The sequence below is a fragment of the Stegodyphus dumicola genome, chromosome 7 (assembly GCF_044657685.1).
Source record: "Stegodyphus dumicola isolate Sdum_Otavi_A_Nest chromosome 7, ASM4465768v1".
NCBI classification, from domain to species: domain Eukaryota; kingdom Metazoa; phylum Arthropoda; class Arachnida; order Araneae; family Eresidae; genus Stegodyphus; species Stegodyphus dumicola.
The window spans coordinates 179,779,750-179,793,737 of record NC_140774.1 but is presented as its reverse complement, the minus strand read 5'-3'; the positions used below and the strand labels follow the sequence as shown (position 1 = coordinate 179,793,737).

At 34.4% G+C, this 13,988-nt stretch overlaps 1 protein-coding gene across 5 annotated transcripts in view; it reads right to left on the bottom strand.

The window, feature by feature from the left end:
• Positions 1-13,988, bottom strand: part of LOC118187711 (protein madd-4-like) — a 557,221-nt gene that overhangs the window by 194,435 nt on the left and 348,798 nt on the right. For all 5 annotated transcript variants that reach the window (XR_015042253.1, XR_015042254.1, XM_085821131.1 and 2 more), the window contains exons 4-5: positions 1,427-1,657; positions 329-473 (exon numbers count right to left, since the gene is read on the bottom strand). Coding sequence is in view for 3 of the 5 variants with exons in the window: in XM_085821131.1 (XP_085677257.1) it covers positions 329-473; positions 1,427-1,657 (376 nt within the window). In the remaining 2 variants the exon portion in view is untranslated. The remainder of the gene's footprint in view (positions 1-328; positions 474-1,426; positions 1,658-13,988) is intronic.

Below are 13,988 nucleotides of genomic sequence, written 5' to 3'. Positions count from 1 at the left end.
ATAACGCGCAAATATCGCGGTCCCTTCACGCTCGTTATAGCCGAGTTCGATTGAACTTTATATTTCCATGTAAACTATTAATGTACTAGTTTTCTGCTTTGCATATTATTTGAAATGCACCATTTGTATAAAAGATCTTATACGAAGGAAGTGACATTCTGACACACGCTAAGAAATAAGGAATAGAGCAGCAAACGTAAGGTAACAGTGAATCATAAGAGCTGTTATTTAGACATGAGGGAGTGTACTGCTTTCTTTTCACTTTTAACCACAAATTGGGGGATTTGTTATGAAAAATGATTCACTGCGGTTTTTCAGAAGTACTTACCGCCTCCACATGATACAGAACAGGGCGAAAAGGGCGTTTTTCCCCAAACATACACAGGGCGACGGCAGGTTGAACCATCTCCTCCACACACTCCACATTCATCTACTTTCTTCTCCGAACCCAACTGTAAGTCACAGCCAACAGCCTACAAAATTAAATTTGTAAAAAAATGTCAGACGGTCAGTACTATAAAAAAAAATTACAATTATAATTTATCAGATTTAAAAGAATTTCATTTTAATAAATGAAATAACTCAAAATAAAACTTCTGTACTTTTACTAAAATTAGTTGTATGGTTGTAACTGATTGCGATTTTATTAAATTAATATCTTCATGATTACTTTAAGTAAATGTATCAAAATATTTAATTTTCGGTTCCAGTTTGAATTAAATTAAGCTTCTGAAATACTTAAAATGAAGTACTGTGTGTATAATGTTTTACTTCTGTTAATGTCTACATATGCAAAAAAACGATTCAAGGCAATAAAAGAAGTATATAATTTACAAATTAAGTTGCTTCAACATTGTTATGTGTCTGTGACCAAATATGCAAAAAATTTTAATTCTAGCAATTTTTATAAAGTACCTTGTGTATCTCACCCGTATTCAGATACAGTAGAAAGAAAAGGTACTAACTCCGAACTCTATAAATCCTTTAAAGAAATAGATACAGTAAAATATATAAGGATTCAGATATAATTAAATGAGCAGGACACCTGTGCAGAATATATGAAAATCGAGCAACTAAAAAGATCTTCTCGGCCAGACCATTTGGCACCCGAAAAAGAGGGAGACCTAATCTTAGGCGGCTCGACTGTTTGGAACTTAAAAATTTTTAAAATAACAAATTGGATGTGCAAGGCCAGGTATAGAAGAGATTGGAATTCGATTCTGAGGAAGGCAAGGGGCTGTCTGGCCGTTGAAGAAAAAGAAGAAGGAAAAGGTATAGCAAATATAGAAAGAAAAGGTATACCTTTTCTAGAAATAAAAAGACTTCTGTATAAATTATTTGCTATTTTTAAGAGTCTAACTTCTCCCAATTTAATAAAATTATAAACCTCATGTTTCTGGACTTTTCGGAATAAAAAGTGACTCACCAAGCATTTACCATCCACACACATATCCAAGGATCCTTCCCGACACCTGGTTCCGTCTCGAACACTTGGCGCCAACTTCGCGACGAAACTATAGCTCCTGGCGTGGCAGGTAAGACTGCAAGGATCCTCAGGATCTTGGTAAGGAAGCCATTTATACAGGCGACCGCGGTATGGGACGCTATTGTAAGATGCACATTGAGTCGCACGGAAATCCTGAGGATTTGGACATGGCTAAAAAAAAATAAATAAATAAATAAAATAAAAATAAAAAAAACAGCATGTTAGTAGTTTAGCTACTAAATCATTTGATTAAATTCACACAATTTAAGAACGATACTTGTCGAAAGAAGGAAGAATTTTTCCTTCTAATGATGATATGTCACATACGTAACATTAATATGAAATTCATGCACTTTTAAACGGATACATATGAAAAAAAGAATTCTCTATATTAATGGTACAATATGAAAAAAATACATTTGCGAAATAAAGAACAAAAAAAAAAATTGAAAAGTTTTCAGATTTTAAATTACGTCCAAATGGGCGTTTATTTAACCTTTATTTTATTAAACATCATGCTCTTCGCACTTAAACCATAAAATTCAGTTCAACAGTAATATCGCAAAATAATTTTAAAATGAGCATATCTTTAGAATTTCGGATACACAGTTTCGTGCCCTGGAGATAAAAATGTTTTTTTCTGTACAACGTTGCCATTGCTCGCTTTGATATCCTTGAATTTGTTAATCAGAAATTTGTTAAAGTTTTACAAAATATGAAATCGATAATAAGCAAATTACAAATTAGGGCTACAAGATGCCTATATTCGGTTAAAGATTGCGTTACTGAAAATTTGATGGCTCTAGATACCGTTGTTTTATACGTACCTTTACGCAGATTCTTCATTATTTAATTTTTTTAATATAATACTGGGTGATAATATTTGGTGGCAACAATTTGAAAAGTGAAACAACGCAGAAAGTGAATCAAAGCAAAATAGCAAAACGAAATTAATTGTCCTTCTGGGTAAATTGCCTCTTTGGACTAGAATTTCATGGAGCATTAAAGACGAATAAAATGTAAACAAGCACAATTTCTATGGCTGTGTTAAATAAAAACCACCGGTGTAACTCTTATGGTTGGTTCCAATGGACTTATAAGTAAAATTTTTACACTTTTATATACATTATCAATTAGTTAGTCGTGAAGCAATTTAAATTTTATTTGAAGATAAATTGCTCTCAATATTTTTATTAAAATGGTGAGGGTAACTAAATGCGCATATTATATGACATTGCGTAAAAACAAAATGCCCGGACTTCTGGCAAACATGTACATACCAGTTACAGAGAAGATTTATATCGTTAAAAATCTGCACAAATGAAAATGAACTTCGAAAAGGGTTTTCCATTCACAATTCCTTGTACAAGAATTGCTTGCACCTGAGATAACAATAACAGCGAGATCACGCAACATAACCACGCGATTTTCGAAATCTTGTTACCTTGTTAAATGGCATAATTGTATTCATAACACGTTACTACTGTTACCGGTTCGCTAAAACAAATATGAGGAATATTTTTGTTGAGTTCGTTTCCCTTTTGATACGATAATAAATTAATCAAGGGCTTAAAAAGAAAACAATTATTCAAAGGCTTGAAATCTGTATGCTTACCCATCACAATAAGAAAAGCTACACGCAAATAATGTTATTGAAATTACTTATTTGAAAATTAAAGTTACTTCATAAACCCCTCAAGAGCAACATACAATAAAATATCTTTTAAAATCAATATATGAAACAACAGAAAATAACATAAAGCTGCAGATTTTTCTGAACATGACAAGGATCGTCAGCGGGCGAGTGCTACAGTCGCTAAATCCTGGTAGTTTTGACCTGGGTCTGATTTCAGGTGAACCAGCTGGCTGTATGGGCGTTTTCGTGAGTTTCTTCTTGTATAACGTGGATACGAGTAGGTTTACCTTAGAATGTCCTCCACGAATGTGTGTGTGTGTGTGATTATGGCAAAGCCTCGAGGGCTATCTGCCTAAGAGGAGGGATGCCTTCGTGGAGGACTTTCTAAGGGAAACTGGCTCGTATACACGTTACACATGGGGAAAACCAGGAAAACGCCCATGCAGCCAGCGAGTTCGCGGGATTCGAACCTCGAACCGAACTACCAGTGTTCAGCGACTTTACCGCTCGGCCGCTGGTGGGCCCTCCACGAATGTTAGAGGGATAGCCGTGGTGTGCGTTGCTGTAACCAGGTAAACCAAACGAAACCTAAACCCTGAATCCTTAGGCGTTCGTTTATAATTCGACTTCACAAAAAGATGTATAAATTATATGTGAAATAAATGTATAAATTATGTTATAAATTATACGCAGATGTGTAAATTATATGTGAAATAAAAAAAACACATTTTATTTTATTTCACATATAATTTATACATCCACGTTCCCAAAATGCATTACACTATCTTGGAAAGTTTGAAAATATATCAGCGAAATTTTAAGGTAATAAAACACTTCATGCAAATATGTTTACAAATAGAGAAGAAAGTTCAGCAACACAAAACTACTTGAATATTGTTTTAAATCAAATTGCCAGCGAGAACGCTAACTTGTCTTTTTTTTAGTTCTTCAAAGTAACGGCAAACGTCGCTTCCCATTTTCATTTAAACTTTATGCGAAATATTAATATCTTTTTTTTTTTTCCTCTGAAACTCGAAAAACTGATGGGTGCTAGGTGATTTATCCAGTTTTAAAGTCACGTTCCTCAAATGTCAGAATTAGCAATATGTGCTAAAGTATAAGGTATTTCTCCCGCCTTCTTAGCAAGCCTTCGTGGTGCAGTGGTCTGCACACTCAGAGCGTAATTGAGAGGTTCACGGTTTGACTCCCGGCGAAGGCGTTGCATATTTTTCATCTTGCCTGCTTCCAAAAAATACCTAATGACTCTACAAATGTACTTAAAAAATTATGAACATATAACACATCCGATGTCTATAGTTTTCTGCATTTATGACTTATTGACTTAGGTTAATGTTTATTTAAAAAATATATGCACCTTGTGCACAAAAGTCCGTCATAGACATCCAATTACGAAAATATTTTAAATGACGCAAATATTCATGTTTTAATATTTTAAAATGTAAAAACATAAGTTTTGTAAAATATATATATATATATAACTAAAGCAGGTTTACAAAAATTTATTCTTTCCTTTTAAAATGCGAAAACATTAATTTTTGCATCATTTAAAACAGTTCTGTACTCGGAAGTATAGCTTTACGCCCAACGGTTTGCGAAAATAAAAGGTGAATAAGGATGTTTGTGGATACGGTATATAAAACATTCGACATCTACAGTTTCCTGCGTCTTTTGACTTCAAGAGTTAAACAAATATATTTAAACAAATTAGATTGTGTAACCTGTTTCAAAATTCGAAATTCATAGCCTTTGGAAATTGCATCAAAGGAATTCATTTATTGCGTCTGATTCTCCATTTTACTACTTGTTCTGTCAAGGTATCTCGCTGAAAATTTGCATTTTATGAGAGATATACAAATGGAAAAGAAATTCTATTTTGAATATTATTCCTCCCACCGACGTACGTATTTCTAAATTTGATAAAAAATATTTTTCAAAAATATAATACAACTATTATGCTGATAGTTTGTAGAGACATTAGGATTTTTTAGAAAGCAGGAGAAATGAAAAATTAGCAACAGCCTTCGCCAGGAATCGAACCACGGACCTCTGGAATACCGGCCCAGCGTGCAGAACCACTGCACTACGAAGGCACGCTAGAAAAGTGGGAGAAGTACCTTATATAATCCCCTTTTTAAAGGGCGAGTGCGGTTTTTAGGGAAACCAATCGCCAAATCCTGGGTGTGGAGAATCATCATCCACGACCCTTTTAGCTCGGGCGTCACTGTAGAGACATTAGATTCATTGGAAAAGCCAGAGAGATGAAAAATTAACAACCGTCTTCGCCAGGAATTGAACCCCGGGCCTCTGGAATACCGGCCCAGTGTTCAGAACACCACGAAGGCAAGCTAGGAAAGTGGGAGAAATACCTTATAAGTTTTTCCAAAATGATTTTGTAGTTCTTTCATTTAAATTAAATGGAATGGTGCGAAATAAAATTGGCTTCAGAAAACTCTTCTTAATCGAGTCCTTCATTTTTAATAAGCATTAAAATGCAAAATAACGACTACGATTGATTCGTAAACGGTGACAAACACCGTGCTTGCTTACAAGTAAAGACGACATAATTTTAACAAATTGTCAATTAGCGTAGAACTACATATAGCACCTAACAGCATTTAACAAACAAACAAACAAACAAAAAAAAAAAAATTGAAACTTTCATATTTTATATTACGCCCAAGCGGGAGTCTTTTTCATTTACACATACATACACGTTTCGAGAGCATTTCAGTTCAAAATATTTAAAATCAGCATATCTTTATAGTTTTTAAAAGACAGTCTCTCGCACTGGAGATAAAAATATTTTATTCTCCACAGTGTATTGCCACTGTTCTTAATCAAAAATGCATTTAAGTTTTACAAAATATGAAACACATAATAAAACAAGTTCGAAATTCGAGCTTCCAGGTACCCATATTCGGGTGGAGGATTATGTTATTCAAAATGTGATGGCCCTAGGTACCGTTGTTTTTCCATAATAGGAGAATAATACAGACATTCATGCAGATTCTTCTTTATTTAATTTCTTTAAATATAATACAAGGCGATAACATTTGGTGGCAACAATTTGAAAAATGATACAGCCATTTGCAAAATGCCGTTTCGAGACTAATGTAATAGCTAATGGCTAACTCTCTATTTTGCTAAAACATTATAGACTGAGATATTAATAAGTTCTTTATTCAACCTTCCGAATCTCTCATAATTGCTTACAATTGCGCCACAAAAGCACATGGTAAAGAAAGATAAACTTCCTTACAACTCTGTGAAAATAATACTTATGAGATGGAAAGTAAAAACGTATTACTTAACAACTAGTATTTACTGGAAAATAAAACTACGTATTAATTTCTTTTACTTCTGCATTATTAAGATATTACAAATAAAGGAAAACTGTTGAACAAGTAATCGAAAAACATTAAAGTGAAACTTCATAAACTCAATTCTAGTTTAATTACATTAAATTTCCTTAACGTAATTTTTTTCCAGTTGTCATAGTATAATATAAACATCCGGTTTTACAAAAGCTAAACTTTGAAAATAATCTACATTAACATCTTTTCGGCTAATCGAAAGTCTGAACATGATTTTCGCTTTTACTCTAGATGAGATGTTTGAAAACTAAAATTATTGTTCTCTTTATGCACTATTTGAAGAAAAGTAAGATTTTCGTTGAAAGAAAAGAAGACGCAGATACACGGCAATTTGCAATATCCTTTTAAGGTGTATGGGCAGAATTACCTCATTTAAAAAGTAAATAAGTCAAATTTTAAGCATATTGTCGAATTTCAAGCTTTCATATCAGCCAGAGCGAATTACAAATGGCTAGACCAGACATAGAAGTTGTAAATGTAGTGATATATCGTACGCACAAACGATGATGAGATATTATTAATACATGCCGTCTCTTTCCTAAATCTTCAGTTTGTTCTTTATTTTGGAATGTACACGTGTACTTGAACTTATACGGGATGTGCATTAATTGCAGCGCTTTTCAAGTCTTTATATCTTGTCTAAAGATGTAAAGTATTTTTTAAATTATTATTATTATGGTCCTGGAAACGTCAAGGAATATTTTCTAATAGAAAATTCTGGGATGTTAGTACATTGTAAAACATCATTTTTAATTCACTTTATTATATAAAATTTAACAAATGTATATTCTTGTTTTTCGGTGCTAGGTTAACTGGTTAAAGAAAAGCTAAGGATAGCTCTCAGAGGACCCTCTAAAAGGAACTGTCTCATACTTCAACAACATACCGAAAAACCACGAAAACCTGAAGCAAGCAATCTGTTCGCTAGGATGTAAATTCAGGTTTCTTTCTTTAATATAACAAGGCAAAGTACTGTCTGTCTACGAGAAGAATAGCGCCCGCCACAGTGTCTGGCGGGTGGCGGTCGCTATAGCAACAGAGCTAGCATATTTCAAACAGAGGCGAACTAAGGGTTGCTATATTTTTATTTTGTTTTTGGTGAATGTTGGCTGAGGGGAAAAGAGTTTATCACCCCTACTGAAAATGGGTCAAGGCTCGTTTCTACGGCAACAGACAGCTGCAGACTAACTGGCGAGAGCTTTTCTTATGATAGACAGACTACAGACTGCACATAAGGGTTATTTGCCTATATGGCTGAAAAGCTCTTACGGAGCTTTTCTGATCGAAACTGGTTTGTATTCGTGTTATACATGGAAAGATACAAAATACCTATTAAGCCATCACATAAGTCGCCTTCAAATGTGAGTTGAACTATTAGATAGACCCCACAAAGGTCGAGTTTATAAGACTGCTGAACACTTGAAGCTCGACGTGGGTTCAAATCCCGCCGAACGTAATCCCAGGAAGTTTCCTTTGTAAAGCTCTCCTCGACGGCAATCCTCCCCATAGGCATATGCACTTCGCAGGCTTTGCCATAGTCAAACAAGCCTGAACCTGAGGCGAAGTACTAAGATGTGTTACCATCCGTTGCCAAGCAGAAAGATCATTAAACACTAATAATACGATCCGTTTTCAAATGCCGCCGAATAAGCAGGTTACTGCGAATTTCCTAAGTTTTTCCTATGTAATAACGTGAATACAAGCCAGTTCCATTACAATTCCCTCTATGAAGGATCCCTCTCTTTAGGTTTATGGCTTAACCAACAGCGAAGCGGCAAAGGAAGAACACTGGTAGTTCGATCCGGTCTCAAATTTCGGTGAACGGAGTAGTTGCATGGGCGTTTGGGTGATTTTTTTCCCATGCGTAACGTAGATAAGAGCCAGATTTCCTCAGAAAGTACTCCACGGAAACGTTTCTCCTCTTGGGAAGATAGCCTTCGCGTACTTTTCCATTATCGAACCAACCAGCCAGTCAAAACAAGCCTTACGTAGGCAGCCTTTATATGATTTGCCGTAATCAATTTATATGATTTGCCGTAATCAATCAATGAAACCTAACCTTAGGCAAATAACCCTTGTATTCCTTGCCATAATCTAAAAATCCAGTTCTAGAAAGTCTTCTCCATTCGGATACAGGTAGGCCTCGTGGTTTTGCAAAAAAAAAAAAAAAAAAAAAAAAGAGAAGAAAGTACAACGTAGCAATTGTGCCACAAAAATGATTAAATATAGCAGAAGTATTAAAAAAAGCGCCTTGTATTTTTTCCCCCAGATAGTAAAACCGAGCCTAAAATATTACGTATATTGATTTTTTACTTTACTAAGCTCAATTATTTGCCTCTAATGCAGATGAAATAAGAACTAGAAGTTTTTAATGCCTGAAACTATTTTGGCTAAATTAATGGATGGAACTTCTGTAGGCGGTTTCTGTTTAACTGTTACATGAAAAAAATGTAACTATTTGGTTACATTTTAAAATAGCTGAAACCACTTTAAAAGTCAGTAACTCATAGAACCATGAATCTCCTTTCAAGAATGTCATACACGAGGTCATAAAAATGCACTAAACATATCACTGAAACAAATTCTACTTTTCATATGCCAACACAACTACTTTTTTATATGCATAAGTAGAAATTTGTGCTCACTACTAACAGAAACAGTTTTCGAGGACACAAATCACGATGTATTAGTACGGGGGAGGGAGGGCAGTAAAACCCTGAAAGTTGATCAAAGCGGGAAGCATGCCAAGTGGGCCATTTGACGACCTCAATTTTCAACATATCCTATTCCAGTTCCGAAGTTTGGAAGAGTTGAATTGAAACTTCAGAAATAGCTTTAATTTTTTATATCTTGTCCCCACAATTAGGTGCTTATATTTTATTTCCGTGTCGATAAAAAAGGCATTTGAGAGCAGCAATCATAAATTAAGTCTATTTTAAATGCTAAATATTACCCATTTATTTAGATAAACTAAAATGTGTATTAATATCTTTGACGTAATTATTATGTAATATGCCGAATTCTAAGATATTGGCAATTTTTTCCTTTAGTTATTTTGGACATAAATATTTTTCTGCACTATTTTGAATGCATAGAAAGAAGTCCCACATCTTAAAATTAAAAAAAAAAATAGTGTTTTTTTTTTAATTTGTTTTTTATTCTTTTCAAAAAGAACTCAGCATTCTGAAAGTTACTTCACGTAATTATAAAGGGTGTGCCAACAAAAACCTGGATTTAACATGCTAAGTAAAATACTGCATTTTTAGAAAAAGGAGAATATTTCTATATATTTACGACGGAATGGAAGTTCCGATTAAGAATAAAATATAATGCCTGATATATGTTTCCGATTAAGAATAAAATATAATGCCTGATATATGTTTCCGATTAAGAATAAAATATAATGCCTGATATATGTTTCCGATTAAGAATAAAATATAATGCCTGATATATGTTTCCGATTAAGAATAAAATATAATGCCTGATATATGTTGTCCATGACTTGAGCTGCAGTATTGCACACTTTCGATGAAACTTGATTTTAATATATCGGCCTATTGATACTGCTAATGGCACATCCGTTCTAATATCCATCTAGTATTCTAAGTTCGGGTTTTTCTGGGACTTGCAGTAACGGTGTCGTTCATAATAGTGACATTTTCAACAGAGCGGCTGGATTAAGAGCGTGATAATTTAATGTTTTTTTCCAATTTTCGGGGAAAAACGCAATTTTCGATTTTCGAAAGCCCAAAACCCATTGCTCACCTTAATTCGCCTTTCAGTTTCCTAGATTTCCTAGAAGCTTCGGAAATCTTTTTACACAACAATCTAGGCAACAATAGCTTCAACACAACAACTTAGCTTCCATTCTGTTCCTATTGGAGAGGTGGAAAATCCCGTTATGAACTACCCTAATTAGCGCAGTAACTGATCCAATAATAAATTGGATCAGAGTTTCTCATCCTGGATAAGCCTTAGATATTTGCAAGCTATAGTGTCTATGAGGTATGGGGCATTTTAAACATAGGTAAGCCGTGTTAGAGACATTAGGTATATTTTTTGGAAGCAGGAAAGATGAAAAATAGCAACCGCCTTCGCCGGAAATCGAACCACGGACCTCTGGAATACCGGCCCAGCGGGCAGAACCACTACACCACGAAGTCACGCTAGGAAAGTGGTAGAAATACCTTATATACTCCCCTTTTTAAAGGGTGACTGGGGTTTTTAGGGGACCCAGTCGCCAAATCCTGGGAGTGGAGAATCCTCATCCAACACCCTTTTAGTTCGGGCGCCACTGTAGAGCCATTACATAATTTGGAAGCAGGAAAGATGAAAAATGAGCAACCGCCTTTGCCGGGAATCGAACCACGGACCTCTGGAATACTGGCCTAGCGTGCAGAACCACTACACCACGAAGGCACGCTAGGAAGATGGGAGAAATACCTTATAGCCGAAAGAATTCATGGCGCTGTAACGCCCTTGTGAGCCTGGTTAATTTCCCTTTAGTGTTTATTGAATATATATAGATGATAAGTGTCTAACACATAAAGTTATTAAATACCATTATACAGATTATTATATTAGATCAGTGTCTAACACATAAAGTTATAAAACACCATTATACAGATTATTATATCGCGCCCCATTTTTCTATGCTCGGATAATTTCTTACAAGCATCATCCTCTTCGGTTAAGCCCTCCATCCATGGTGTTCATAATCCGCTCGCCGCCCGTCCAACTCCAACGAATTTGTCCAGCTACTGACTTTTTTTTTCTTAATTTTTATTTTACAAATTTAAATGTATTCGTAGCTATAGACTATAATATAAACGGCTTAACTAAGCGCTGACCCAAATTCTAAGTGCGCGATTCAACTTCAGCTATAAAAATGCCTAATGCCGGCTAATTAACGTTAGCAGATTTGGGTGAGAGAAAGATACAGTTTCGAGCGTCTCTGCTAAAAGTTTTATCTCTCAGACTTTTCAAAACCTCTGCCCTTAAATAGTCGAAATTCATTTGAATACTGGTGAGAGCTAACGAAAATGAAAAGTGATAGCATAGATACAAATCATAATGGGTTAATTAACATAAACTCTGTACGGTCAGTCTAGTTGCAAATAGTTCCAGATATTGGCGGAAATAATTACTCGGATAATGCTAGGTATCGTTTCATATTAGAATTCCTTATTGGTTATTAAAAAAATGCTGAAATAAAAATTTACCTGATTAAAATTAGTTTCTTATTTTATTTTATAATTTTTTAACGTTTGTAAACTATAGGGATAATACCCTAGCGGTAAAATAAAGGGGGAAAAGGAACTCATAATGTAGAATTTTTTAAATAATTTTTATTTACTTAATTTTTTCCCAATTTTACGAAAACTAACTTTACTTAGCAGAGAAAAAAACCCATGGAAGCACAAAAAAGAACAAATGAAAAATTCAGTCAAAGATCACGGAGGACACCATTCCTGAAACGATAAAAAAATCACCCAGTCTGATTCTTTGGTATGGGCAACACCGCGACCATTGAAGCGTTCTGTTTAACCAGAGTTCCGGTCCAAAGCTTTTGGCCACCGATTTCCATTCAATTAAAAGTTCACTTTCTCGCTTTTTGAGATCACGTTTTGTGAGCCACGAAGCGCACACAGCTATATATACATATGTCTATATAAATATATTTGAATTGGAGAAAATGTGTAGCAGATCACGTATTTAAGGCGTCAGTTCTGTACACATCGCCCCACCTCTCATAAGAATACAATTCGTTACTTAAATTTCCTTTTTTCCCAAAACGAATGAAAAGAATGTTTCTTCCCTATTTTATTTTTCTCTCGAAAACGTCATTTATATAGCGGAATTAAGAATTATTTCAATTTTAATACTTTTATTTTATCGTTTATTCTTTTTGCAAAACATATAGAGGCAGATGGCACATTTTTAGATGATTTTACCTTGCTGTTAAAAAAAATCTTCCGCTTGAAAAACATTTTCTTAATGCAACTATATTTTTGAAAAAATAAAATAGTATATGTTACTTGACTGTTTGGGTTTCATGCAAAATGTAATTTTAAAGAAATGTATAGAAGACTATGTTTATGTTCTTTTCGAAGAAAATTATTCTCACCTAGTTATTAAAAAATTCTGTGAAAGCCACGATGTTTCGATATCTAAAGCCACGATAGGTATTGTTATCCACGATAAAGGAAAAAGCATCAAAATTTAGCTTTAATGAGAAAAAAATTGTTCCAAATACGGATCCAAGCAGAACATAGAATGTTTGATATGTCGCTAAAGTAAGATATTTAATGTTAAAATACAATCCACAAATTCAAATCTCAGTGTCAACTGTAAATAATATGATTAATGCTGATTTGAATCTTGAAAAGGCGAAAAAAACATAATTTACATCGCATCTCTTCCCGACATATCGACGAACGTAGAACGAGCTGCAGAATTTTTTATGAGAAACATTTATCGGAAGAAAAATAGAAAAATGTTGTCGCAATAGACGAATCTTGCGTGTACTTCAGTGACTGCAATAAAAGGAAATCAATTTATTATCATCAAACAGAAGAAAAAATATTAGGACATGGTTCAGGGAAATCTAAACAAATTTTTCCTATGGGAATTAATGATTGTTGCTGAGTTTTCATATAAAGGCAAATTAAAAATAAAGAGAGTGAAGAAAAATGTTAAGATCAACTCCACATATTATGAAAAACATATTTTATACCCAATTTTCAAATATACAATACCTTCTCTTTACACACATCCGTACATTATCTGTAGAACTGCATCAAGACACAGGAAGCAGCGACACATAAAACTCTACTGTTAATTTCCTGGAAAAACGGAAGAAGAAACGGGTACCAAGGCCATACCCTTCACTCAGATCCTTACTAAATCTCCTCATCTGATCATCAGCGTATATTTGCTTTATAAGGTATTTCTCCCACTTCCCTAGCGAGCCTTCGTAGTGTAGTGGCTTTGCACACTAAGCCGGTATTTCAGAGGTCCATGGTTCGATTTCCGGCGAAGGCGGTTGCATATTTTTCATCTCTCTGACTTCCAAAAAATCCTAATGACTCTACAAGTTTTAAAAGGCGAGTTGTCCAAACGTCGAGCTACGACCTCCTTAGACTTTGGAAAGCTGCTCGTGATCATTGAAACAAAATAACTTCCGCTACCGAAAAAAGCTTTATTGTCATGGAAATTACGATGTAGAAAGATAGTGAAGAAAAATGGTTATCATATAAAAAAATTAAAAAAAAAAAAAAAAGATTAAAAAAAATCTGAAAGTTTTCAGATTTTAAATTATGTCCAAAGGGGCGTTTTTAGTCCAAAGGGATTTGAATCCCGAAGGACTATTAGTTTCGTTTTGGCATTTTGCGTCGGACTCATAAATGTCGGTTCACTTTTCAAACTGTTGCCACAAAATGTTAGAGTCCTGCATTATATTTGAAGAAAT